The 27,440-nt window shown below is 53.6% G+C and overlaps 1 protein-coding gene across 2 annotated transcripts in view; it reads right to left on the bottom strand.

Annotated features, from left to right (window-relative positions):
• Positions 1 to 1,610: 1,610 nt before the first annotated feature.
• Positions 1,611 to 27,440, bottom strand: part of RCAN1 (regulator of calcineurin 1) — a 73,104-nt gene continuing 47,274 nt past the window's right edge. The window contains exons 1-4 of one of the 2 annotated variants that reach the window (XM_037524987.2): positions 9,815 to 10,082; positions 6,900 to 7,073; positions 4,775 to 4,934; positions 1,611 to 3,382 (exon numbers count right to left, since the gene is read on the bottom strand). In XM_037524987.2, coding sequence (XP_037380884.1) covers positions 3,210 to 3,382; positions 4,775 to 4,934; positions 6,900 to 7,073; positions 9,815 to 9,901 — 594 coding nt within the window. In that variant the 5' untranslated portion in view covers positions 9,902 to 10,082 and the 3' untranslated portion in view covers positions 1,611 to 3,209. Of the gene's footprint in view, positions 3,383 to 4,774; positions 4,935 to 6,899; positions 7,074 to 9,814; positions 10,083 to 27,440 lie in introns of those variants that run through there. The other variant, XM_037524986.1, reaches the window with a different exon arrangement.

The following is a 27,440-nucleotide window of genomic DNA, read 5'->3' as shown; positions in this document are numbered from 1 at the left end:
TCTGCCTGCTTCGTGTCTGTCATTGTGCTTTGGACAGAGCCCCTCACTAGAGGGGCCACAGAGCTGCATGCATGCTGGGCAGGCCCAGAATTGGGGCTCTTGGTAGCCATCTGCCTGGAGCCAGCAGCACACACTGCTGCCTTGAGGCCAGCCACGGCAACCGTATACACCATCGTGGACGACCCATCAGAAGCTGGGTCTCAAGCGGGAACGTTCACTGACGTGCTTTCTGCTCTAGGACTCGGGGGCTTCCCTGGCAGTAAGACCACCTGCCTCTATTTCCCCCATTGTGTCAGGGGAACCCCTGGAAGTCTGAGTGAACTATAGCACATTTTGTCGTTTACCCAGGGCGATTTATGAAATCAGTCCTGGGCCAGCACGCTGCCCAATCCAGCTCTCTCTCGTGTGAGCTCCCAGGGCTTCCAAATGATGATGGATGACGGCACGCCACGCCGCCAGTGACCGCCCAGTGGTCAGATTTAATCAACCTGGTTGAAATGTGGATCTTCCAACATATTTAAACCTCAAACATCTATGGCTTTAGAGTAGGCAGATAGCTTCGGTGGCAAGAAGCCCCTGAAGCAGCCCAGGAGATGGACGAGGAAGATCAGAAATGGTAAGAAAGGCAGAGAAACTCAGGAGCTGCGGGGAAGGTCCTGGCCTCAGGCGCAACTTAGAAATCCAGCAAAAAATCAGCTGTCTTTTTTTGCCTGAGGCAAAGGTGATCTTTAATCCCGTTCCTGAAACATCTGGGTTCCCTGCCATAATATCCGTTGCTGCCAGTAGCTAGAAGGAAGTGTCTTGGAGCCTGCTGTGCATTTAAGAATAAACATGTGTAAAGAAGAAAAAACGCACGCACTGGCTCATCTTCTCTGTGGTTCTGCTCCCTTGGCCACTTCTCCCTGGGCTGTGAGGTCAGAGGAAACCCAGCCCAGGATCCTGCTTGTCCTCGGTCTAGGTTACATCTGAATTCTGTTCTGGGGGGCATTGGAAGGGCTATATAGAGAGACAGACATACCTATCTATCTGTATTTACATATATATGCAAAGGTTTCGGGGGATGACAGAATGGGGTGACTCATAAGTGGAATAAAGAGGAGCATGTGAATTTCATGGAGAAATGCCGAATGACAATCTCGATGGAGCTGGGTGCCATCTGCTAGAGTTCAGCCAATAAAACTGGGTCACTTAGGTCTGTGTGGGCCGGTACGGGGGGCTCACCACCATTTATAGCCTATGTCCCGGGGTAAAGCTGCCCGAGAGTCAAACGGAAGGCTTCAGGCCAACTTTCCCCACGAGACCAGCCCTAGTAACAGCGTCTTCCCTGTCCAGGAAAGACAACTCCGGCAACTGACAAACAAAACCATTATTGTGCGGTGGCGCTGCGGGTGCCTGGGGTTGTCATCACAGCATCATCTCTCTGCACAAGGGACATGCTCAGCCTTCTGATTTCAGTTTTACATTTTGCCTTTCAGTGAGCCTGGCTGACCCTCCGTGGACTCTGGCAATGAATCAGGACTTTCTAAAGTCAAACCAAAGGCTGTATCCTTCTCAGACTGCAGGTCCCAAAGATCATTAGAAATGAAATGACAAACAGATAACTTTCCCGTAAAGAGCATATTGTGTCGATTTATTATAGAACGCAGTTAAAAAAAATATCTTGAGGTTAGCCTCTCCGGTTTAAAAGCACTTGACTAGAACACTTGAACAGCTACACGATGCTCTCCCGCCCCCTCCCCGCCCCCAACCAGGTACTGTAAACAGGGTTTTGAGAACATTCAGTCGATTCCTTGATATGAACAACCCAACACACTTGCTTCTCAAAGAAAACCATCTTCCGGATTTCCAAAGCATGCATTGTTTACTCGGCATTAGGCATTTCAGAACGACAAACTCTGTTATGGTATCGTAAGGCCAAAATGTTACACTATTTACCAGACACACACATTACAACTGGGGAAGGAAATTACAGACGTCGACCTAGTGTAACAGCTGCTTCGGAAACGAATGGGGAAAGGCACTGCATCCCTCGTACACCAGCACACAGTATTTCCACTTCACATGCGTGGAATTCAAGCCCCGTCAAACATTTGAACGGTGTTTGTTTTTTAAACAACATACAATTCACAGGTAGGTTAATACATCTTACACTATTTTTCCACTGCCATATTTTCCACCCAAGTGTACAACAGGTATGAGTAAATGCGATCAGCTTTATTTACAAGTTTATTTTGATGTTTTCGTGGGGTTAGAAAGAAAAATCAACTCTCTTAACCAACAGTTCCCCCCCGGAAGGCGTTTGGCTGTGATTCACGTATATAAAACACCATGTAGAAGAAATAATGTAAAACTTATGTCTGACCCCAAACACCTGAAGTTTCTCACCCACGAAAAGCTGGCAGTGAAACGGCTGTTCTCTGGATTTTAGAAGTGAAACTCTATGTGGGAATTTCAGATCAACTTTTGCAAAAGCACAAGTCATACATTGTGCCAAATAGGATGGGGGGTGGGGGGGAACGTATCCTGGGTAGAATATCACTTGTGGGAGCTGCTGCAAAGAGAGCTGAGAATCTAGAAAGGTAACCGACTCTGCAAATGCTTCCCGACCTCCACCAAGGGTGTCAAACAGCAATGGCGCGACGCTATCTACGGACCAAGGTTAGTTCTGGAAATTGGGAATATACATGCACAAACATTGGGATGTGAGGGGCAAAGAAATGACACACTACAGTTTCCACATTGCATTGTTGTTGTTCTCGCAACTTTTCTGCACCAGACACTTTGCGGTTTTGCGTGGTGCCTTCTCCAGCCAGAGGAGACTCGCCCCGCAAGGCTGCTCAGAAACAGAGAGTTCTCTCCCCAGGCCCACGGATCAACCTGCCCTTAGCAAACACAGAACCTACCAGAAAAGAACAAGTACAAAACACTATCGTGATCAGTCTTCTGGACACAATCCCCAATGCCCATGTGTGTGACCGCCCCAGACTCAGTGGCTGGCCCAGGCCTCGGCCAGGGGCCACGGACATGGGTCACAGCGTCAGAACCAGGAGGCAGAGCCCCATTCTCTTCTGGGCAACATGACCTGGAATTTCTGCCACCGCGATCGCCGTGGCTGCCACCTCCAAAGTTGTGACGAGCTATTTCCACAGTAAAAGATTCCTCCCCGTGAATGAGTACGATTTGCAACGTGCCGTCGCCCGGGTGCCGCTTCAGCTTAAGTGGATGGGCGCGTACTCTGGCCTTCGGGTCTGGATAATTTTTGGTTTGGGTCTCTTGATTCTTTCCATCTCATCTTCCTCCTCGTTCTCCTGATCGCTCTCGCACACGTGGACCACCACGCTGGGGGTGGTGTCGGTCGCGGCGTGCAATTCGTACTTTTCCCCTGCGGAGAGAAAATCACTGCAGGGTAACTCAGCCCTGGTCGCCGGGGACCAGAGAGCGGGAGCACCTGGGAACGCAGTCCAGAAAGCTCAGGGCTCAGGACCATACTTGCAAAATCTTTGCAAAAACCTGCTGGCTGAAGCGCCCACCCAGGAGATACTGTTCAAGCTCAGTGTTAAGTGAATGAAGCGCGAGTGGATTCTATCATGTCTACTTTCTAGAAAGACTCCAAAAAGCGTCTCTAAAGGACTGGCAGGTGCTGGAGAGGGAGGAATTTTCTTAGCAGTTCTTCTTGCCTCCAAGCAGTCTGACAAGCAGTCTGTCCCCAGGAGGACAGCACCGTCTGCTGCTCTTGCACCCCAGCAGACCCCAACCCTCAGGGGTGCTACTGCACCCACTAGGTGCTGCTGGGCGGGGCAACCCTTCCTCCAAGTGGCCATTTCCACCTTGACCTTCATGCCTGGACTGGCAGGAAGTAACACGATTCCTGCTTTCTGCCAGAGGGGACTTCCGCAGGGGCAGTGTTTTTGGAAATGTGATCTTTTCCACATAAAACTGCTGATGGTCCAAGAAAATAAAACCTTAAGTGCTCAAAGGGACATCAGGTTGCTGGTGGAGAAGGGGGAGTTGATGGTCTCAGCATTTATCCCACTGCCTCCAGGCACAGGGCAGGAGGGCGGCTCGACCTCTTCACCCCACCACCCCGCTGTGCCTGCCCCTCACCCCAGTCCTGTCGGGACACAGCTGCCGCCATTTTGGTGTTTCTAAATCTCAGGCGCTGCCTGCAGGCCGAGTGCCGTTTGAAGTGCTTTTTAAATCATGTCCTCACCCCCTGTTCCTGACTCCACCAGGTATCACCCGCTTTGTGGACCAGCAGCCCGAGGCTAAGTACCGTGTCCTGCAGAGGACTGCCCCTTTTCCTGTCCAGAGGTTCAGAGGGGGAGCACCCCAAGGGACCCAAAGGGAGTCTTTATTTCACTGTGATTTTTGTTCCTCCTCTGCATGTCATAGAGGCCAGAATCATGGCCATGTGTGGAGTGACTGTGGCTAAAAATGCAGTTTCTAGAAGGGGAAGGGGTTCCGTTTTCCCCTTCCAAAGCCCCACAGTCATCCCCACTTGGGAATGAGAAAGGGAGGCTGAGTCTGACCACCCATAGGGGCTGTGCTCAGTGGTGGGGGGTTGTACTCACCCCAAATTTGTACGTCCCCCTAAGACACAAAGCCAGAGGCAGGCGGGATGCTCCTGACACAGGCCAGAGTGACGAGGAAGGATGTGGATAGAGACGCTGGGCCAGCGGGGTCCAGAGGACCACGGAGGGTAGTGGGGGGGGGGTCTCTGGTCTAACTCTGCACATCTTTTCACCCCCCTCCCCCCCCTGCAAGCGCTGCTTACCTGGCCCGAGCTTGGAGATAGCATATAAAAGATCATAATTTATGACGGGGGTGGCGTCTTCCACTTGCTTCCAACCAACCGGCGGAGAGGCGGGAGGAGAGATCAGAAACTGCTTGTCAGGATTGGGGGGAGCCAGGTGTGAGCTTCCTATGTGCAGAGTCTGGGGAGAGAAAGAAATGCAAGTGGCACTTAATGACCCTGCGGGAAGATGGGGTGAAAGGACAAATCCACGCCTAGACGCCAGAACAGGGGTGGCTCAGGGATGACTCCTAAAAGGTCTGTGTGGGGAGGCAAAAGGGAGGTGTGAACACTGGTTAAGGCGCCCACGTGTTCGGAGCCCCTCCCATGACTGTGGACTCGCAGGTACAGGGACCGTCCGTGTTAAACCGAGCTGGGCAGCCAGACTAAGAACGGAGATGGCTTTAGCATAAATAGAAAAAATAAGGCCACTCTCACTGAGGTAAGAAGGGCTCTAAGAAACCATTTCTTCTAGCTCCATATCACCAAAGCTGAAGGATGTGTTGTTTCCAGGGACCAGCAGGGACGGGAACCCAGGACTCCCTCCACCCACCACACTCTCCGGCTTCCTGCTCCCAGCAGCTCGGTGCTTCCCTGGGCTTCTGCATCAGATGCCAGACGTGAGGACAGCAAAAAGCATGCACCTTCCAGCAGGTCGTAAAGGAAGAATAACCTGTGATCCTCGTTTGGCTTAGACGTGATACTGGAGATTAGGGGGCTCCAGGAGGAGCGTAACTCAAAATCCTCAGAGTTGGGTTTTTGTGTGTGTGTGTGCAGTTGGCCATGAGCTCAGGGGTGCCCACCCCTGTGAAGTCAAAACCCAGAGTAGAGCTTTTGATCACCTCAAAACTTAACTCCAGTCGTGCCTTGGTATCCTGGCGGGGGCCTCTCCCCACGCCCAAATCCTCCAGCCCCCGCATCCCTTGCAGAGCACACCCTCATGTGCGGGTTCTGCAACCTGCGTCTGCGGCTGAACCCCAGGATGCCGCGCCTGTGGGTGCAGAGGGCCTCGCCTGCGGGTGCAGAGGGCCTCCCTGCACTGAATAACCCGCGCATAACTGGACCCCAGCAGTTCAAAGTGTGTGTTCAGGGGGTGACTGCACTTCAAACTTCTTTCCCCTGCCCAAATCTTCACGATGAACATGCATTACATTAATCGCAGAAAAAGTCGTGGATTAAGTGACTCTTAGCTGGACCAAGTGATCCTTAAGCTAGACTCCCCACCACCCCCGGGCGCCCCACCCCAGGATGCAGAGGAAGGGACTGTGTTCACGAGGCAAAGCCCCCGCCCACCGCCAGGGGGCAGTGCATCCCAGGGGTAAGTGCTGGCCGCACGGAGCAGGCCCTTGGACTTGAATTGAAGAAAGGGCATTTTGATGTCCTCCCGCCAGCCTCTGTGCAGGGTCTGCTGGTTCCCCATCCCCGTGCTGGGGAACTCAGAGACCCTACTCCAGCTGTTAGAACCTGCCCTGAGATTGTGACTGCCTTCAAAGTGGGCCCCCCACCATCACAGGCAGCCTGGGTGCCCACTGTCTCTCTCAAGTCCAGCCTGCAGCCTGTGCAATGTGCAGAGGCCTCGAGGACTCCAGGTGCCGCGGCCAGTGAATGCTTGGCTGACAAGCTTCAGAGACAAGGAACCCCCCTGGTCTGCTCTGGGGACCAAGCCCTTAGCCTCCACCCTCCAGCAAAGTCATAGGCCCCCTCTGCACTCAGGCAGCCATGTCCACAGCACCCCACCCGACAGCGTCCCTGAACCAGGATAGGCATCTTTCTCCCATCTTTTCTTCACTCAAGGTTGAGGCCCATTTCTTGTTTTCTTTATAATTAACAATAATAATTAAGGTTTTTTTTTTTTATTGTGGTAATATTGGTTGACAAAACCGTGTGTTTTGGGGGTACAGGTTCACACCACTTCAGACGTCTAGATTCATGTGATTGGCACAAAGGTCCCCCAAACCTGCCACAGAGCTCTGGGGCCAGTTCTGAGGCCGCTTTCCAATACTCCCTGGGGTGTTCTTAAAAGAGGTGAGACCCTGAGTAACAGGTTGTGAATCTTGCTTTTCTTGAGCTAAGCGGAGTATGTAATATAACCAAAGACCCCACTCACCTGAGCAAAATATAATTTCATTTCCTTTCCCAGAAATTCAGTCTTATGCAGCTGGAGTCTGGCATCCGCTGCAGATAAGGGGTTGCTGAAGTTTATTCTGACTCGCTTGAAGCTCTTAAAATACTGAAACGTGATGTCCTTGTCATATGTCCGAAAGAGGGCCTCAAATTTGGCCTGAAAAACAAAAATAAGAGGAGTTAAAATGAGGCCTGAGTCACAGCATCATTGCATTTCTCACTGAGGAAGCAAGTTGTTCATTGCAAGAGCACCTGGCTCCTTTCTTAGAGAAGGCAGAGAATCGCCTGTCCACCACGAGACTCTGCCCCTTTCAATTCTGATACTGGGTATTTCATGAAAATGCAAGAACGTATGATTTACCACATTTATTTAGTCCATGGAACAATGGCCAATCCCTATACACTTCTCAGAGTCACAGAACATGCTTTATGAAGTGGCTCGGGCATCTTCCCAAGAGGTCACTCGTTGCCCCTCTGGACCAAGACGGCTCTTGTGTCCAACACCCACCCCCATGCCCTGCCTCTTGTCTAGGGCGGTCGAGTCAAGGGTGCTGCTCTGTATGGACATCAACTCTTTTGGGCTTAAAAGCATTGCAGCTAATTTGAAAAAAAAAATTACTGACTTGGAAGACAATGAATAAAGTTTCTTAATGTAAAGGAAGCCATTTAAAACTAAAGCCTACGTTGGCCTCCCTGGGGGCACAGGCAGTTGAGCGCCACACTGTGAAGCTGTTGGCAGCCTCTGCAGCGTGGGTTCGATCCTGGCTGGCTGGCGAGAATCCCACATGGCAAAGCAGACCTCTCCTGTCTCACCCACTGCTCCCCTCAGCAGTGGATTTCGTCAGTCTGCCTGTTCTGCTCCCCGCTCTGTCTCCAGTGAATCCTCTCACCCTCCCGAGCATCTGGCCTGTACCCTGGTTCTTGCATAAAAATAAATTTAAAAAAAAAAATAAATAAAGCTAAAGCCCAGGATTGTTCTCCCACTCGCTCTGTTACTTTTTAACTCTCTAAAATAATACTGGTTTTAAAGATTAACACCCTGCAAGGCCCTTCTCTGCTTTCGTGCTCCGAGAGCCAGCAAAAATGGGATTGCAATGCCCGAGTTTGAGATGCGAGATCGAGTTCAAGCATTGCTTGTCTGGGGTCAGGAAAGCAATCTTCAGCCAGGGGAAGCAGGGGTGTGGGGAGCAGGGAGGCTGCTGGGATCCCTCCCAGAGTGGGAGGGTGGTGCTGCACAGCAGAAACTTTCAGAAAGGTGCCCGGGCTTCCAATCCCCAGGTTTTCGGAGCCTTTTCCCCAGGCCAAACCCTTAGGACAGGTTGTGGGGACCCAGTGAAAGGAGTGGGGGGCCCACCAGAGTCCGGCCTGGGCAGCTGACCGCCACACGGAGGGGAGCAGAAGAGGCTGCGAGCCTGGGGAGCTGTGGGTAGCACGCACTTCCATAGAGGGGAGCGGACGCCACAGGAGAGGGGGAAGAGTCCCTGCTACAGACTTGGGGGAGAGGGGCCCTGGGTTGCTGCTCTGTGGCTGGTGGGGGGTTGTAAAGGGTGCCTGGGGGCAGCTCACAGATGCTCTCAGCCTTCCATTGGTGAGCGCCCAGGGCTTGTCCCTGAGGGCTTGTGCAGAGGTGAAAATGGAGGAGGCCAACGTGGAGCAGATGCCACAGGCCGGTGGCATCTGCTGCACGACCCTTTCTGCACCTCCTCCCGTGGAGGCGGGCTCTGGCATGCAGGGGGCCTGCGTCAACCCGGAATCTCGGATGACCTCATCAGCAGGCCCGGCGGCCAACCCTTTCGTTTTGAAGTCATGATTCAGAATTCAGGGGAGGTGACGCTGATGACTATTTTTAGAATGCAAGTCAGGGCTGAGCACCAGACGCGCCAGAACACACACGAGCCCCGGACCCCGTGCTACTACGACGCCACCCCCCCTCTCCTCTCCTGGGCTCGCTCCTCCTGACACCCGCTGCCCAGCTGGCCTCGTCGCTACTCCACCACGTAAGGCTGGTGGTGAAAACACAGCCTTTGTTGTCCTTTTACACACGGGAGTGCTCGATCTCTACTTCCACAACTGCCGTCCTGGCCCACAAGCATCGTACGTGATTACAGAGTGGTTTGATTTATGAAAAAAAAAAAAAAAAGGTCACGTGTCCCGGAATGGCTTCGCGCTTAATATATAACCCGATCGCCACCCCCAGACAGAACCCTCTGGAGTCATTCATATACAACGCTGCTGAAAATCAGCTGGCTAGCGAGGGATGAAAACCTTGCATCTTAATCAAATAAAGAATAAAAGCACAGTAATTAAAATGACTAATTATATTAATTACCATCCATGAGCGCTGCCTCCCCGAGGTACACTTAATCCCACACTTTAGTTATTTATCTGGTTTTATTATTTGCTATAATAAATATAGCATTTTCTCCAGCTAGAGATCTGGAAACATTCTCGAGCTGGAGATTCACTCAAGCCTGTGAATGTACAAATATCTTTATAGCATCCACTGGCTAAGATAAAGACAGAAGATTCTGAACTCCTGGTGTCAGAGCGAAACCTTCTGGCGACTGTCAGGAAAAGACGTGCTGCCAAAAAGTTTACTTACAACCTGAACAGGAGGAGAGACAGACCTCATGCAAGCTGCCTTGCGGGTCTGGGGAGGACCCTGGAGGTTTCCAAACACCCAGAGCTTCAGAGTCCTTTACCTTTCACTCCCCGGGCAACATCTCTGGATTTCTTAAGGCTGACGGTATTTTGGGTTGCTCTCCAAGCCCAAACCCACCCACTCACCCCCCCACCCACAAGACAGCCTCAGACCCCTAACTCTTTCAGTTAACAGCCCCGAGTCATGTAATGCTTTGAAAACTCTCCCCCCAAATCACATTGTATGAGAAGCCTTACCCTGGTTTCACTTTCGCTGAAGATATCACTGTTTGCCACACAGGCAATCAGGGAGCTAAAGCTGTAGTTGAAGTTTCTAAAGTGCATATTGCTTTCTTGGAGTGAAAGCGCCAGAGACCCACGCAGTCAAGCCTCAACTGAGGTTCCGGATCAAAAAGCTGTGGGCTCTTTCCTGAGCCCGGGGTTTATAAGGCGCGGAGGTCCGGCCCTCGGGGTGGGGGTGGGAGGAGGCACAGCTTCCCGGGCATCCTGTTTGGACAGCAAATTCCTGAGTCAAGCTCCGCATGCTTGCAGGCAGACAGGGACAGAGTGTAAGTTTCTACTGGAAAGAGGTGACGTCAACACCTTAGTCATTTTCTCTATGCTAATTAACTTTGCTTGGGGAGAATGGAAAAAATAGCCGAGGTTTGCTTTGCAGCTGCTTTATCAACCCCTCTTGCAGAATAGTTTCCACTGGTAGTGATTCCATGGAGCCACTCAGACACCACGCTCCTCGGCTGAATGGGAGGACCCTTCTCAGGATGGAAAATGTTACAGAAGAAAAGGGACGAAGGTCGGCAGTAAACAGTCATTAGCCTCCAGGGGAGTTTTAAGGCTTTGGGAAACCTGGAAACCAAAGTCTTGGTGAATTGTTTGATCCCTGCAATTTCCTGAAAACCTCAGTCAAAGTTTCATGTTGGGGTATTAGAGAAAACACATTTTGAAATCTGCCTTGGTCAATGAAGTCTGTGTTTTGATTTGTTTTGTTTTTTTTTTTGTTTTTGTTTTTTTTTTTTTAGGAAAAAAGCGGACCTCAGTGGGAAACGCTGCTTTTTTTCCCCCCAATTGAACTTTATTGGATGAGATGTCCCAATTCCCACTTGTATTCCGCAGTAGGCTCGTGGGACGAGATCCACAATCAGGCCTAGGATTTTCATAGGAAACCTGATTCCTGTCATCTGGGAACCAAGAACATGCAATCCCTTTGATCATTTCCCAGCAGCTTCTGAATACAGAAAATGATAGGAGAATGTTTCAGAGATCCTAACCTCTGATGACGAGAAAAGAAACAAGAAGAGGTCCTGCTGGGAGACCCCCGACACTGAAAGTTTGTTTTTTTTTTGCTAGGAAAGGAACAAGACAGAGGGGGAAGTGGGCTCAGCTGGCTGTTTCCAGGTACGGTGTCTGGGCTGGAGAGGCCTCCTGGGCTAAGGCCGCGGGTCTTTCCAAAGGCTGCCTTGAACTTCTGTGCACTTCACACACTAGATCTCTAGGGCACTGGGGGAGGGCCCTGCATCCTTCCCACTGCCCCCAATTTCATGTCACCTAAAGGCACTCAAGGTACTCAGAAAAGCATTTCTAGTCTAGGGGCACACGAAGACATCTCTCAAGCTCTCTAAAGTTAAAGGGAAGCCTGCCTTTCACACTGGAAAATGAACCCCCAGTCAGCCGATCACAAACAGGGAATATGCAACTGGGAAAAACCCAGAGCATCTTCTCTCTCCAAAGGGAGATGCCACGACTTCTTGGATGAACAGTGTTGCTGAGTTTCCATGCAGGCACCTTGCTGCCAGGCACAGAGCTAGGTAAGAAGCCACTTACACCTGACTCTCAGCCCCCAAAGATCTAAATCTAAATACATCGGTTCAAAGAACCTCCCCAACAGCGCAGCATCAGCACCCAAGGGCAGGTCTAAGGGTGGCACCTGCAGCTTGTCCTGGAGGCCCCCAAAGACTGTGGTGGCCAGGGTGGGGGTGTGGGGGGCATTGGTGAGGGGAAGCTAGAGATGTCTCTGGAGAAGGAAGACGTATGGGGAGCCAGAAGGAAATCTGGAGGAGGCGCATGGAGCAGAGACATGGGAAGAAGCTGCGCTTGCTTCTTGGTCCTGGCCTGGTTGACACAGATGTGGGTGAGAGTCCCTGGGCAGCTTTTATCTTGATTTTCTTCCTTCTGTCCCAGACGTGCTGGGCCTCTTCTGTCCCTTTCCTCTGGGTCCCCGCCAGGAGGTGCCTTAGACTTGTGGCAGGCTTTTGGGGTCTCAGTGGCCCTGGTTTGTGTCAACCCTGTTTGGCTGGGCAGTTACCCACGAGGGGACGGGTAACTCTGGGTGCTTGATTTGGAAACTTTACTCTTCCCCTTTTCTGTATTGCACACTAGTTGTATTAAAGTTCCTTTCCATGGAAGGGCTTACGCACTGGAGTTTGCTTTGTCTTGATGTGGTGGAGGGCAGAACCTATTTAGAGAGAGCAGTTTTGGGGGTTTTGGGGTGCCCCTCATCCTGCCCAATAACATACCTAGGCCGAGAGTAGCAAAGGAAAGAGGAACAGGGACCTCCTCACCCCTCTCCCCCCACCCCCACACCTCCATCTTCTCTTCCTCCCTCCTCCTGTCCCCGCTCGGCCTCCCTGCCCCGTCTTCTGTCTGAATCATGACCTGAAGCTCCAGGTCAAATGTGGTCAAATTTGGAACTTTACTGCTCGTCTGAGACAACTCTTTCTGAGCTCCCCCAACTTTACACTTCCGGCTTCTTTCTATGAATGGGCATGAAAACTGGTGTCTGAAGACTGCTCTGTCCTCTTTGCTCCTAGAAATAACTGGGCAGTGATAGATCTTCCCCGAGGTTGCTCCCCCTGAGCCCAACAAGATGTGTCCTTCCCTTCCTCTGAACTGCTGGTTCTAACTCCTGCTGAGCTGGATTCAGTGACCCTGACTGCTTCCATTTACAGGTGGAGAAAAGGGCTCAGGATGGCGGCAGCTGCAGGGAGGCTGGGCCAGACGGTGGCAAACGTCACTGGGTCACGCACACAGTGTCCCAGGGCCGGGACCAGGAGGGAGGGCGCCTGGGGTCGGCATCTGGGCTTCGACATGAGTGGCCTCGACGTGGGTCACCCTGAGGAGCGCAGCTCCTTCCTGGTGTCGGAACCCCCTGACCCACCGGCTGGGGGGACCACAGCTGTCCCGCACCCACGGGTAACATGGCCTCCCGCGCCCCTCAGGGCCCCTTCGCGGGCTGAGCTGACACTCACATGCAGAAAAAGCAAAGGGACAGACAAAACCAAACTCGGCCCAGCCCTGGAAATCCACTGCAGAATTGAGGCCCCCAGGGGGAGAAGGAGCCCAAGGGAGGGGCCCATGGGCTGCGGGGGAGGGTTATGGGTGCTCTGGGGTGGGTGTGGGAGGCCACACACCCCAAAGAGGTGTGACTGCGCCCCTCAGTGTGCCCACAGTGTCACAAGCCGTCACCTCAACAGTAACAAAGAACCTCTGCTCTTTGGCTGGGTCTTGTTGTCTATGAACGTGGATTTCCACACGTCCTTCCAGCCAAAGCCTTGACTCTGTACGTCGCGGCTGCCTCCACCAAGAGGAAAAGTGGATTTGCAGCGAGTATTTTTAAAAAGCTGACGGTCCCCTCGGCCACCCGTGGCCGGGAGGTGCGCCCTGGGGACTCTGGCTGCAGGGAGGGCGCTGGGGGCAGCGCGTGGCCTTGCTCGGGGCGCACCTCGGGCCCGGGAGCCTCCCGCTAGGGAAACTGGAACCAGGAGTCAGGACAGACGCGGAGCCGCGGTCCCCTCCAGGCTGCAGATGTTTTCCATTTCTCCAGTTCACACCGTAAAACCCTCCACGCAGCTCTTTAACCTGCGTTTGCCTCCTCGGCTCCGGGCGGTCAGACCTATTTTCATTAAGCTGCTTCTATTTCTGGCGAGGAAAAGCTGAGGTTTCTGTTGCATTCCACCCTCCCCTTACAGCATTCCCAGAGCCCCGTTAGGGCGAGCTCAGCGGGCCCCACAGAAACCCCCAGGAGTTTACGGCTCCGCCAAGAATGTGGCAGGCGAGGAGGGCCTGGAAGAGGTGCCCAGCCGGGCGCGAGGAGGAGGCGTCGGTGCGGTTGTCTGGCACGCGGGCAGGACGCGCTCCTCGCCTCCGGGACGGTGGGCCAGCTTTATTCTTGTTTAACGCTTGCAGCCTTGGCCCCCAGGATTGGGACGGTTGCTCCCTGAAAATTAGAGGCCGGGGCTCGCGCGCTTGCTCACCTCTGTCTTTCCCGTGTGCAGGGGCCCTGAGCCCGGAGGCCCCGTCCTCCACTTGCCGCTGGAGAGCAGGGCAGGGGGCTGGACAGCCATCGGGTGTGGGGGCGAGGGTGCCCCGCAGCCCGCGGCTGATGTGTGTCAGTTACACCCCATCTCACTGAAAATGATTCCCAGCCTCGGATGGGCACAGTGTTAGGAGAGCCAGGCTTGCCCTGGCCTCTGCCTCAAACTCCACGCTAATTCCAAGGACCTGCGTGCGCCGAGGCAGTGCCCTGTGTGACTAGAGCTCATGCCCCCCCTTCATTCTCAGGCCCTCTGGCTGGACTGTCCAGGGCACCTTGGAGGTTGTCTCCTATCACTTCATGGGTACATGAGAGGTCTGTGGGTTCTCTGTGCACCCCCCACAACCCCCAGCATGCCAGCGCAGACAGCCCCTGTAACCAGTGACTTCCGACCCCCAATGGCCTTGGCTTCTTGCTACAGTCCAGCGTGTCGTTCCCACAACATAAAACTGCCCAAGCTGAGCTTATTACATTCCTCTCCTATCATAAGCACTGCAGTGCTGTTCCCTTAGGTTGAAGATGACTCATTAAGCATCCATCTGTTCATCCATCCATTTATCCATCCGTCACCCACCCATCAGACCATCCATGTAGCCCTCACTCATCCATCATCTATCCATCAGCCACCCAGCATCTTTCCTCTACCCGTGCATGTGTCCACGCACCTATCTGTCCGTTCATCATTTATCCACCCAACCAGCCATCATCCACCCACAGTTCATCCCTCCATCCAACCACCAATCTGCTATCCCTCTTCCACCTGTCCAGGTGTCCATCCATACCCAGTATTCTACCCATCCTATCTTCTATCTACCACCCATCTGCCGTCCATCCATCCATATCACCCGAGCGCTGTTCTAAGATACTGAGGATTTGAAAGTGAACAAAGAAGACAAAATTCTCCACCCTTGTGAGCTTACATTCTAGTTGGGGAGAAAAGGAAGAAGATGAGCAGGTGAAATGCATGTAGCATGTTTAGCATTCCCTCGCTGGGAAGGCAGCGAGGAGGGACAGGAAAAGCTGGGGAGAGCAAGTATTAAAAGACTCGCCAGGGAGACCTCCGTGAGATCACATGTGGATGTGTCAGTTCTGAAGGGAGCGGGGAGTGAAGCACAGGGTGTTGGGGGCTGCGTTCCGGGACACAGAACCGCATCCCAAGGCAGGAGTACCCAGCACGTTGCAGGCCTGGCCAAAGGCTTCCGATGGCCGCAGAAGAGGGACACAGTGGCTGGAAACGAGGCCAGGCGAGACCTTTAGGAGCGGGAAGGACTCTGCTTGTATTCTGACTGACGTGGGAGCCAGGAGAGGGTGTGGAGCAGAACAGGGGTGTGCTCTGACCTCCATGTGCTAGAACCACTGCAATGTCTGGGTTCAGAGCAGAACCACAGGGCAGGGCAGAAGTGAGGTGTCCAGTGAGGCATGTGGGCATGGAGCCCCTGGGTCCCCTAGGCAAGTCCATTTCTTCAACCAGCTCCTCCTTTGTCTCTTCTCTGCCTGTCAAACTCCTATTCATCCTTTAAACCCCACTGCAAAAAGCACTTCTCCAGGAGTCTCCCTCTTTGTCCTTTACCTGGTAAGCTCCAGGCTCTCACCAGTCAGCCTGGCATCTAGTTACATTCTTACTGGGCAATCTCCCTGCTACGTGGCGAGCCACACGTGGGCCATACTCTCCGCTCGTGGCGTGGGACCTGGTGCTTGTGATGTTCAGGGACTTGCAGGAGGGAAGGGGCAGGCTCAGAGCCAGGTGAGATTCACCAGGCAACCCAGGGACACGGCCTTTTGTGCTTGCCCACAAAGCAAAGGCCTTGCCTTCCTTTTTGCCCCAGGAGGTAATTCACATGTTGACTCAGTGGGTTTACCTTCTCGGTCCTGGCTGTGTGTGGGGGGGTGGCTCAAAGGGCACCTGGTCTGGGGCTGCACCACCAACTTGACCCTGACACCCAAGGCCTGCGATCCTTCTTACAGGTCTAGGGCAGTATCTCTATCACCTTCTCGTGGGTCGAAGAACATTTTCCACTGAATGTGTACTTTCTTAAATGCCTACTTCCAGGAGAGGCATTATTAAGGTGCTCAGCGTATGAGAGAACATGTATAGAATTTACAAATAAAATGCGTTTACTGGAGGATGTGCTTAAAAATCTTGTACCAGGGCCTCCCCGGTGGCGCAGCGGTTGAGCGCTGGGCTGCAAAGCTGCGCACAGCCTCTGCAGTGCCGGTTCAATCCCCAGCTGCTGGCGAGGGTCCCACATGGCACACAGACCTCTCCTGCCGCGCCCGCTGCTCCCCTCAGCAGTGTACTTTGTCAGTCTGCCTGTTCTGCTCCCCGCTCTGGCTCTGGTGAACTCTCTCACCCTCCTGCACTTCTGACTGTGACCCAGTGCCTGTATAAATAAATAAATCTTAAAAAAAAATTAAAATTCTTGTACCAATGAGATTCATGATCAAAAGTGTTTGGAAGCCATTTGAGCACGAGGGTGATTCAACACCCAAATTTCTGCCTCTTCGTGATGGTCAAGTGTAAGAAAGAGAAAGGGAGAACGATTCTTTGTCATCTCACCAGGAACTTCCATTCTGCTCACTGTCAGAGATAATCGGGGAATGGGCTCAGGGGAGGCCGGCTCGGGAATGCACTGCTCCCAGTAAGCTTATTACTCAGAACATGTGCTGGGCCAAGGCAGGGGTCTGAGTTCAAAGTCAGCATAAAGCAGAGCAGAGAACCTTCTTTTCCTGATGGGCTTCAAGGACTCTGACTGGGACGCCCAGATGAAGGCTGGTTCTCCGCTGCAGGGGGCGAGGACTAGGAGCCCAAAGTCTGAAATGAGAACCTCACGTGCCATGACAATCACCTGTAACTTTCATCTTCTGCAGCTGGAGGCTAACACAGGGGAAATGACAATATCCTAACACCAGCCGGGCGCCGCTCTGATATTTCGAGGGGGAAAAAAAAAAAAAAGAGAAAAACCTGAAATATCATTTGATACTTTGCATGTATTAGGACAAGAGAGTGGACAAATAATTTGTATTCGGGGTAACACAGACCTTTCAATTCCCTAAACAAAAGGCACAAGTGGCCCGTGACGCGTGCAGAAGACGCTGGACGTGGAGTTTAGCGGAAGGCTGATGGTGTTTTGCTAAAGTTTATGGTGGAATAAAGAAAGATTTCCATCACCAAAAATAAATAAAATGAAGTGAAATAAAATAACCAGTTGATGGTTATTTTATGGGAGGAAGTAGGGAGGAAGGCCACGTTCGGATTTATACCTTGAGATAGAGGTCATGGTTCTTGTGCGATTTCATCTTGTTTGTTACATTCCATGTGCGCCTGAAATCCCATTAACTTGTTTCCTTATTACCTCAATCTTTCCTTAGCACATAAAGGTTAACCATCCCTCTGTAACTTCTTGGAAATGCGCTGCTTGCAAGACTTAAGGAGGAGAAACAGCCACAGGCAAATCAAAGCTCTCCTTAATAACTTGGGGAGCAGCAGCTGCGGATTAAGGAGGCACCATTTATTTAGAGCTGGCTGCGGCCAGAGCCGCCCTCATTAATCACTCCTTGTTTGCTCTCTTTCGTTTACTCCTTTCCAGACCCACCTTACTTTAATTACTGATTTTAACTTTTGCTTTGCTGCCATGGCCAGGCTGGGCCCTTGACTGCAGAGACAAAAGTCTGGGCAAGAACTATTGTCTAGCAGTGGGGGGCTGAGAGGGGTGCTGCTTTGGGTTCCTGGGTCTCCTGACCTGGTTGCCTTCCACTTTCCTAGACTGACCTGCTCCCATCAAGTACCTCCCTCTGCTTCTAAGTGTGAGCGCCGCTTTCCAGAGCTGAGCTTTCCTGCCGCCTGCACTGACCCGGGGAGCACACATGACAAAGCCGGGTGAGGGCGCGTGCCTGTGCCCTCTCGCGCTGGGAGGTTCTCCAGGGAGGATGGCACAAACACCCCGCCAACACCTGGCGGTGACTGGGCAGCCCTCAGAAGATGCAAAGGTGAGGTCCTGGAGGACAGGGGAGAATGGGGCGAAAATCACCATCTGTGACTCTCTAGTACCAGAAGTCAAACACCCTTTGCTAAGTGGAGTTTGCATCCACCTCCAATTGGAAAGTTCAAGAATCAGCTCAGTACTCATTTTTTGCCAAGTGCAGCAGGAAAGGGAGTGACTGGAGTGACGGTCTTTGCGACTCTTTCCGTGACACCCCCAGGCCCTGCATAATTCCCTTCTGACACGGTCAGAAAGGTGATCTGAAAGTGGATTGAGACCCATGGGTTTTCAGGGGGAAGTTTTTAAGTTTTAAGGTCTTTTCAACGACCATTTGGAGAAGCTGGCATTTTAAACTGCCCCTGTACAAATGCAGGATACAGTTGGATCGATCTTCCTATGTTAGCAAGACCGTGCTGACTTTTACAAAACCCTCCCCTGAGTGTGAGCTGCCCTGGGCTGCTCCATCCCGAGGGACCTCCTACCCTCTGCAGGGGTGCAGCAGTGACCCGCTGCCGCCACCCACCATCTGTATGCCCGACCAAATCCAACAGTCATTGGTTACTTCCAGACTCTGAGACGGAAGTTCCTGAGCAGGAGATTTGGCAGGGAGTCCCCCAGAATCAACACCCAGGGAAGACGTAGGGAGAGAAGGGAGAGCAGGCAGAGAGGTAGAAATATAAGCGGGTCAGCTCTGGGATAAGGGCTACCTGGAGAAGGGGAGGTAGGGAGGTGGCTCTGTTCATCCAAAGGAATCCCCAAGGATGGCCAGGGAGACACATCTTTTATACCTGAAGGGGCCAAAGGTATGTTGGTTTCCCCCAACCAACCAGCAATCAACAAACCAGACCCAAGGTCAGTGAGACAACCAGACCCGAGATCAAGGAGCCACCAAGTCCCAAGGTAAAATATTTGTACCCTAAGTTAATTTTCTGAAATTTCTCACAAGTATGACATGCCAAATCATAATTAGCTTATCGATCTGTGTAAGAAACTTCAAGAGGAATATGGTAAAATAAGTAGGAAACTCAACAGCTTAAACTTGCAGTATAAACCAAGGCCACTAAAACCGGGTCCAGGCATTTATTTCAGTCCTAGGAATTTATTCTAAGGAAATCCTCAGGAGTCCTCAAGATTCATATGCAAATCTATTCCCTGCAATGCTGTTTATGCAAACAACACCTGGAAGCAACCTACGCATCCTACCGGTGACCAGCCAGGACATTCCTCAGGCTGGGAGCCCATGGCAGGAGAGAGGAAGATGCTGCAGCTTGTGCTTTGAAAGTAACAGCAGGTGACAAGCTCCTCTGTTTTGGTGAAAAGAAAAATACATACGTGGTAGAATTAAAGATGTTTTTCTTTTACTTCTCTGGACTTCCAAGAATTTCCACAATGAACACCTATTACTTGTTTAATAACAAAAAGGCTTTTCTCCTTCTGCTCCCTGCTGCCACATGTCCTATGAGGATGGTCACAGAAACCGGAGTTAACAGACCCACCATGTAAGGCCAAAGGGTCGTCACCGAGGAACTGGAGCCCTGTTCTGTGCACGGTGGTCCAGCATCCCAGACTTTCATTTCTTTGCACTGGATTTGTTCTGCATAGTTCCCAAACCTGGTAATTTTGAACCCACTGATATTTTACAATATCGATGGTTGAACGAATCTCATTTCTTACCCGAATACCTTTGAAAACAGGAATTTCATCAGAAAATATTGACTTTGTCTCTATTTATAACCTCTCCTGCCAACGGCACTTATCTGATGTAATGCCCGACTAACAGTTAAGCTGGCTGAGCCATTCTCACCAGCTGGGGCTGGCCAGGCTGGGAAACAGCCATGGACTCTGTCCTGTGCCCGGTGGGCAGCTGGGCCCTGCCCTGCATTCATGTAGCAGGTCTCAGCCCCAAGGTCTGGAAGCTCACAGTGTGGCCAGCAGAAAGTCTTCACATTCTTCGGAAACTCTCCCATCCGGGCATTGCATAAGCCCTAAAGCAGTGCCTTCTCTGAGCAAAACTATCAAATTCTTTCTGGTCATTGCCATGTCCTCCATCCACTCCCTCCTCATCACCCTGTTGTCTGTCTTTCCCACTGTCCTGGGATCACATCCAGGTCTTTTTTTCTCCCTGGCACGGCCCCATCTTCTGCACCTCCCATCTAACAGGGCTGGAATGTTACCCCATGACTTCTTCCCCGAATGGCATCGATGGTCAAAGTTGATTGATGTAAAAGACCTCCCAGATAATTTGTGCGTAATCAGAAAATTCTGATATCCCAGTCTCAGGCCCGCAGGAATGCATCCCTACGGGGAAATCCCAGGCAGCAAGTCAGTGGACAGGAGGGCTCTGCCGGCCCGGGTGCTGCCGACCTGGAGAGGAAACGCGTGTTTTCGGGAACCGATGCTGAGCAGTCTTGGGCGGGATGGGTTGGGCTGAGGATGGGCTTTGAAGTCTAAAGGAAACACTCTCATCCATTGGTTCATTCAGCCGCCACGCGCGTGCCTTCTCCAACTCCAGGATGGGGCGAAATGACACCCTTACATATTCCCAGAACACCAGGCCCCCTAGTCCGTAGCCTTATCCCCTTTCCTTGGTCTCCTCTCCACTAAATGAAGGGCGGATGGAGCCGCGACACGGGAACACTTAGGATTCTCCGTAAGTATTTGCAGAACGCGCGCGATGGCTGAGGACTTGCTTTTGCAGTGAATTGCGGGCGTGGGTGGAGATGTGAGGATGGAAGTGGGGGCCACAGTGAAATGGGCCATGAACCAAGGAGTTCTGTGGCCTCTGGAATGCGGGAGGAGGCAAGGAAGCCGATCCCCCAGAGGGACCGAGCCCTGCTGACACAGTAATTTCAGTAATTTCAGAGCGACAACCGACTCTGACCTCCGGAAGCTAAGAAGACTGGGTGGTTTTCAGGCACTACATGCGCCATAGACTGTCTGAGCAGCCGTAGGAAAGTTATCCAGGCTTTCACCTTGAGGAAGGTAGCTTTACGGGACACAAAGCAGACAGAATGACGGAGAGGGATGGCTTTTAAGATCAATAAACTGCCACCTCTTTATCCCTCATCCTGACGCAGCCCCCTCTTGGGTGGGCCAGGCCCAGCGGTGGACCCGGGCACAGGAGCCGCATGGCCCCGTCCCACCACCCGGCTCCAGCCCTAACCCGCTGGGGTCCTGGGTCAGCTGTCTGATTGGCTTGACCACCCATGGGCTGGTCCTCCTCTTAGCTAAGTTGTGGGACTGTACCTCCAGGCGGAAGCCTCGGGTCTCCTGATCTGTACACGAGGCACATGTCAGGGCGTAGAATCAGCATAGCTAATACTCCTGCAACTGACTCCCCAAGCAGCAGCATCTCCTGACCTGAGAACTGGCTACAAGTGCACATTTTTGCCCCACCTACTGTACGAGGCAGGGCTCTGAAAGGCCTGAGATGCCACTCCCTGGTGGGCACGCCCGGCTTAATCCCCAGGACATGGCAGAGACGGGCTGCACCCACCCCCACTAGGTCACGGTACACAGCGCGATTGTGCAAAGGAGATTATCCAGGGCGAGCCTTGAAAGGGACCAGGCTCTTTCTGAAGTCAGGGATCCCCCCTTGCTGGCTTGGGGTGGAGGGATGGGCGTCAAGGAAGGCAAAGGCCTCCGGGAACCAGAGCAGACCCCTCGGTCCGTAAGGAAATGGGGATGGACAGTGCCTGGAGGCAGATTCTCCCCCACCCACAGAGTCCACAGGACTCCCGCCCTTGGATGACCTTGAGCAGGGAGAGCCAGGCCACGCCAGACTCGGTGGAGTCACTAAGTCTATGGTCCTCTGTTCCACAGCTCGGCCCACTCCAGTGCTTCCTGAGCCAGCAGCTGTGTCTGAACAAGTCCTCCAGCGGCCTGGGAGGCTCCTCCAGCGTGAGCGCCTGCCTCTGGCTACATCAAGGGCCCGGGCACCACACTCCGAACATGTAGGTCCCGGGGGGGTGGCAGCAGCTGCCACATTAGCCCACTATGTCTGAGGATCTTCTGGCTCCCACATGCATTTGAAAACATTTTAAAAGTATAGAAGAAAAACCCTTCAGACATGCCCTTTCAGGCACGGGAGCAGACTGACCAGCGATCATTCTGCCAGCACCAGACCAGGGGTCGTGCTGAGAGTCATTTTCCCTTCAACTGAAGGTCAAGGGCAGCGAGAGCGAATCCCCGTAAAGCAGCTGCAGGAGAGTTCTAGGGGCAGGCGGGACCGCACCTCGCATTCAGAGGGGCTGGGAGCAGGGGTGGTGGGCTGCTGGGCCCCTGCACCGTGGCTGGCTCAGCACTGGGTCTGGCACTCAGGCCTGTGGTCGGCGTGAGCTGCCTAGGGCTCCTCTCACCCCTTTATCCTTCGTCTGACTGGTCCTGACTCCAGCTCTCACTGTCTCTCCCCAGTGTGAGTGTGAGCACACCTAGTCCTTCCCACCCCGTTTGCTTTTAACCTAGATCTGCCTTGTGTGTACAGTGTGTTTCGTACAGACAGCACAGGGCGGGTTTGGATCCACTTGGACAATCTCTTTTAGCTGGTACATTTATTTACTTGTCTGCAGGGACTTTCATTGTGTTATTGCTTTGAAACTTACTCCCATTCCTGAGATCCCTCTGGCCCTTCCCCACCCCCTGCCCCTTAATCTCAGAAACCTCAATCCGGTTATGCTGAGGATGTGGAGAAAGAGGACCCCGCATCCACTGTTGATGGGAGTGCAAGCTGGCGCAGGCTTTGTGGAAGACAAGGTGCAGACTGCTCCAAAAAAGGGAACTTCCATATGACCCAGGAATACCACTGTAGGCAGATACTCAAAGGCCATGAAAACAGTGATGTGAAAGGTTTACACACCCCTGTGCACAGCAGCATTACTCACAATAGCCAAGGCATGGAACCCACCTTAGTGCCCAACAAAAGACTGGATAAAGCAACTGCTGAATATGTACTCAGTGGAATATTACTCAGCCATTAAGAAGATGAAATAGTGCCTTGTGGGACAAACTGGATGGATCTAAAATGAAGACACTCAGGGAAATAAACTAGAAAATGAAAGACAGGCACTGCATGGCTCACTCAATGTCAGATGGATGGGCAGCCAAGGAAGGGGGTGGTGAGTGCCCTGCGTGCAGGAGGGCACCCCCTGGAGGGCTGTGTGGCCTGGACGTCCACCTCTGTCCCGGGAAGCCGGGCCGCCGCTCCATGGAGACATGTGGGCCGTGACTCTAAGTCAGTAAGACCTAGCGAAATCCTCCTACCCCTTGACAGACCTCCGCCCGTGAGCCCCACGCTGGCAGTTGGGGTGCAGGCAGGCCTGGCCTTCTTGGGATCACCAGCCACACAGACTTCTCAGTGGCAAGTGATGCCTCAGAGAAACCCAAGAGGCCAGGGCCAAGGAGCATCACAGACACACACACACATACACACACACACAAGCGTGTGTGCACAGACACATGTGCACACACAGACATACACAGATACACACAGACATACAGACACATGCACACACAGTGTCCTGGTGTCAGTTCTCACTGGAACCCCATCTGGCCCGGGCAGGCAGGTGACTGCTCTGCAGTGTGGGCAGTGGAAGCTCATGCGTGCGGCCCACGTGTCCAAACCCGGCCGGGCACGTGGGCACACTGGCCTGACATTTTCCAAGAAAAGACTGTGTTGGTGGAGGCCTGTGCCTGGCTCCCCCCGCGGAGAGCGGACAGGCATGACTAAGAGAGCCATTTTAGAAATGAGGAAGTCGAGCTCCAGTTCCTGTGGTTTCTGATGAAAACTGCTGCAGGGCGGGCCCCGGGGAAGGAAAGCTCTGAAAAATCCCTGCTGTCTTCTGAGGAATGAGGACATCCTGGACCCGCAGACCCTGGACGTCCTAAGCGCCTGAGAGCCTCCACTTTCGCTCCCCCTTTCTCCAAGGTGACACTAACGCCCTTTGGCAGGAGTCTTCCCTGTGGGCCCCTGTCCTCCACGGCCCGGAAGGCCTAACACCCTGCAGGCCCCTCTCCTGCCCCTCCCTCGCCGACCCCTCCAGGGCGCCCGCCCGCGCTGCAGCCCCCCTGCACCCCACGGGTTCTCAGAGGCCCCTGGGAGAGTAATAATAACTCTGGGATCTAAAATTAAGCAGTTTTGTTCCGACCTCCTAAGAATAGCCCAGCACACCCAACACACTCATTTAATTTCTTGTTCAACAGGAAAGAGTGACCTCTTTTAGGCAGAGCCCCTTTGAAGCGCGTCATTGCAACGGGGTCCGAAGGAGATGGTCCAGGTGGCCGCCCGCGGCCTGCGGCGACAGGGAACCCTGAACCCCGCGCTCTTTGATCCCCTGAGGGAGGCGCGGAGACAGCGATGCACAGAAGGGAAATGGGCAACAACAAACAATTCGGTGACTCAGAACATGGCTAGAAATCACACTGGACCAAGGTTCATTTGTTTCCATTTAAAAAAAAGGCCTATTAACCGCGTCTCCCACCCAGCGTTTGCCAGCAGGCCGGGCGCTGGCTGGGTGCTGGCGCGGAGAGGCGGCACCTCACTCGGGCCGCGAGGGCTGGCCCGGCGTGTCCTCCCTGCTGCTTTGTTCTGCGTTTGCCTTTTCCTCTGCCTGCTGCAGCAGGGCCCGGGGTGTGGCTGAACACGAGGGGGCCTGAACAGCCCCCGCATGTGCCAATGCGCAGTCCCCGGGCGCGCAGCTCCTGTTTGATTTAGAAGCCGAAGCAGGGGAGGAGCCGGGAAGCAAAGTCACTGCAGCGCGAAACCCCTTACCACTGTCTCCCCCTCGGAAAGCCGTCCCGGGGGGCACGGAGCACACCCTGGAGCAGGAACTGAAGGCCAGGAGGAAGCGGCTGAGGACAGCGACGGGGCTTTCCCTGTTTGACAAGCGCTAGGTTCCATCTCCGATGCGGAAAGACGGCGTGTTTTCCCATGAAAAGGGGAAACAGGAGGGGCCGGGGCCGACCCGTGACCATGTCCTGGCTGGAAAACAGGACAGGTGGGAGATGACAGTCACGGTGCATGACTCCGTCCAACGGCACTTCTGGGGGTAAGGATGGCTCCGCGTGAAGGGACAGGTCTCCCCCAATCCGGTTTAAGGTCCACACTTTTACCAGATCATCACAGTGAGCCAGGTGGGTGGGTCTTGGGGGTGGGGCTTTATTTGGAACCCAAAGGGTCACAGGAAGGCTCCCCCAGGCTGTGGCTACACTGTCCCCCAAGAACCAAGGATTAGTAGAAGAGGGAGGAGCGCAAGTCTCAGCCCCTCAGGAGAGGGGGCAATTCCAGGGGACCCAAAAGACCTTTCGGGGTGACCAGGTTGTCACTCAGGCCTGTTGCCCACCGGAGACCCTTGCTCTTCTCCCTCACCTGCTCCTACGGGTCAAGAACAGCCCCAGGAGAGAGAGAACTGAGGGGAACAGAGTCCCAGCACAAAGAATGAGCCCATGGAGAGACAGGAGAATGAAGCAAGCCCAGGAGCTGGCCACTGGCTGGGACGCAGCTGTGTCCCCTCCCGCCTCTGCATGCCGGAGCCCAGCACAGTGGGTGGTAGGAGGCCTCAGAGGTCGGCACAGCCCCCCACAGCCCTGGCACCTCCATCCCCAGGCCCCGGAAGCGTGCGGGAGAAGCATGTTTAAGCCACCGGTCTCCAGCGCGGCTATTGGCTTTTGTCCCTCTAAGGATGGAGGGAAACTCACAAAGTCAACACCTTCTTGCAGCCAGGACGGTGCTGGCGCGGCTAAAGGTAAGAGACACTGAAGCAAGTTGAGGTTCGAGCTTGCAGGGGCCTCTGTGAGTAGCCCCTAAAGGGGGTGCAGAGGTGCAGGAATGTGAAGGGGACTGGGGCAGTCGGTCACCTCCAGGGCCTACGTGCTCTGGGTGGAGGCAGGCGTGGTTTGCCATCGGTACCCACTTGTTTATCCACCCACTCACTGAATGTCTACCTGGGCCACAGGCTCTGCTGGGTGCTGGGACCCAGACATGACCTGGCCTTAGTTTCTGGGGGATCCAGGAGCTATAGACGCGGATTTGGGGCCCCTCCCTCAGAAGCTGCTGGCAGCTGCCAGAAGGCACGTGGTAGGGGGCAGGTGGGGAGGCAGGCAGCCCTGCCCTGCAGGGGACATCAGTGGTGTTTCTATATCCCCTCTGAGAGGATTGTGCAACTGTTGTTGCAGTTCTTACCTTCACAATAAAATTGCAGCTCTGTGGTACCCCCCCCCCCAGACCAGCCTTGAGGAGAAACGTCACAGTGTATCCCTGTGCTGAGTCATCAAGTTTTCAATAAGCCTCAGAGAAGGGGCACGTGCCCCCCACAGCAAGCAGGAAACCATGGGACTGGGCCACAGCCCCTCGATGCCTGTGACAAACACCAGACACCCCGACAGTCAGTTCCTGGGGTGTGTGCAGGGCGGGTCTATCAGAGGAAGGGATGCCTGGCTGTTCACCTGCGCAGAACCACAGAACCACGTAACCAGCGCCGGACGCTGGTCGAGTCAGACAAGCCTGCGTAGCCACAAAGTCCACCTTTCAAACCAGCTTCTCGCCCATCATGTGGACTACTGTGGCTTTTCTTTCGTTTCCTTCCAAACAAAGACCCCAGGAAAAGACTGGAAAGCTCTGGAAGGCACGGGACTCTAACGGGAACCACAGAGCGTGTCCGCCTGCCAGAAGTGACTAAGTTTACCCTCTGTCCTGAGCACTGTTTCTTTTCAACCCCCAGGTATGAAAGGTCGTCTGGCTGGCTGCTCCTGGAAAGTCACAGGAACACACCCGCTACAGTTTCTCCCTTGGGAAGGGAAAAAAAAAACAACAAACGACAGGTCCCAAATCCTATGTCCTAGCATCTTCAAATAACATTGATTTGCTGGTTTATCTGAAAACCTCACGGGAATAAGAGAACCACCTAAGATTTAGCCTGCTCCACAGTGGCCAGCGAGGGCAACCGTGTTCTGACCCTTGTGGTCTGGAAACCCAGCGGCGGAAGCATCTCGGCTGGGACACCCCCCGGGGACAGTCTTTCTCAAGTCTGTCTTTAAATTCCTGAAGCTTCTCCCCGAGGGCTCCCAGCACCGACCCGTCACAGAAGCTGGAATCGTGTCTGTCCTGAGCTCCCTGAGCCCGCTCCCCGCCTGTTGGCAGAGCGGGGCTGAGTAAGGGCTCAGAGGAAGCCATCAGATAGAACCCCGAGTTCCAAAACTTGTCTTCGCACTGAGAGTCCCGTCGGTGGAGAGGGAAGAACGCCCAGACCTTGACGAGGCTTTGGCAGAGTTTGGGGCAGGCAGCGGGTCCCCAGGCGCCGCTGGCCCCCCGCGGCAAGGCCACAGGCCCCTGCGTGCGTGTGGTGTGCAGGGACGAGGTGAGGACGCAGAGGGCCCCGTGTGCCTGCCTCGGGCAACATAACCCTGCTGTGGCTCTCCCGACTGACGGCAGCACAGCGCATGTGTCCAGCACTGGCCAGGACATCACGGGGGTCCGAGCCAGCAGCACCCCGAGATCCAGCACATTTTAGCGAGATTCCCAGGTGACCCCAGGTGCACTGTCTTAGTCCGCTCCAGCAGCTGTAACAATACCCCAGGGACGAGG

The sequence above is a fragment of the Talpa occidentalis genome, unplaced genomic scaffold, assembly GCF_014898055.3.
Source record: "Talpa occidentalis isolate TD23 unplaced genomic scaffold, MPIMG_talOcc4v2.1 talOcc4.4, whole genome shotgun sequence".
Classification (NCBI taxonomy): Eukaryota; Metazoa; Chordata; class Mammalia; order Eulipotyphla; family Talpidae; genus Talpa; species Talpa occidentalis.
This window is presented reverse-complemented; position numbering and strand designations above follow the sequence as displayed.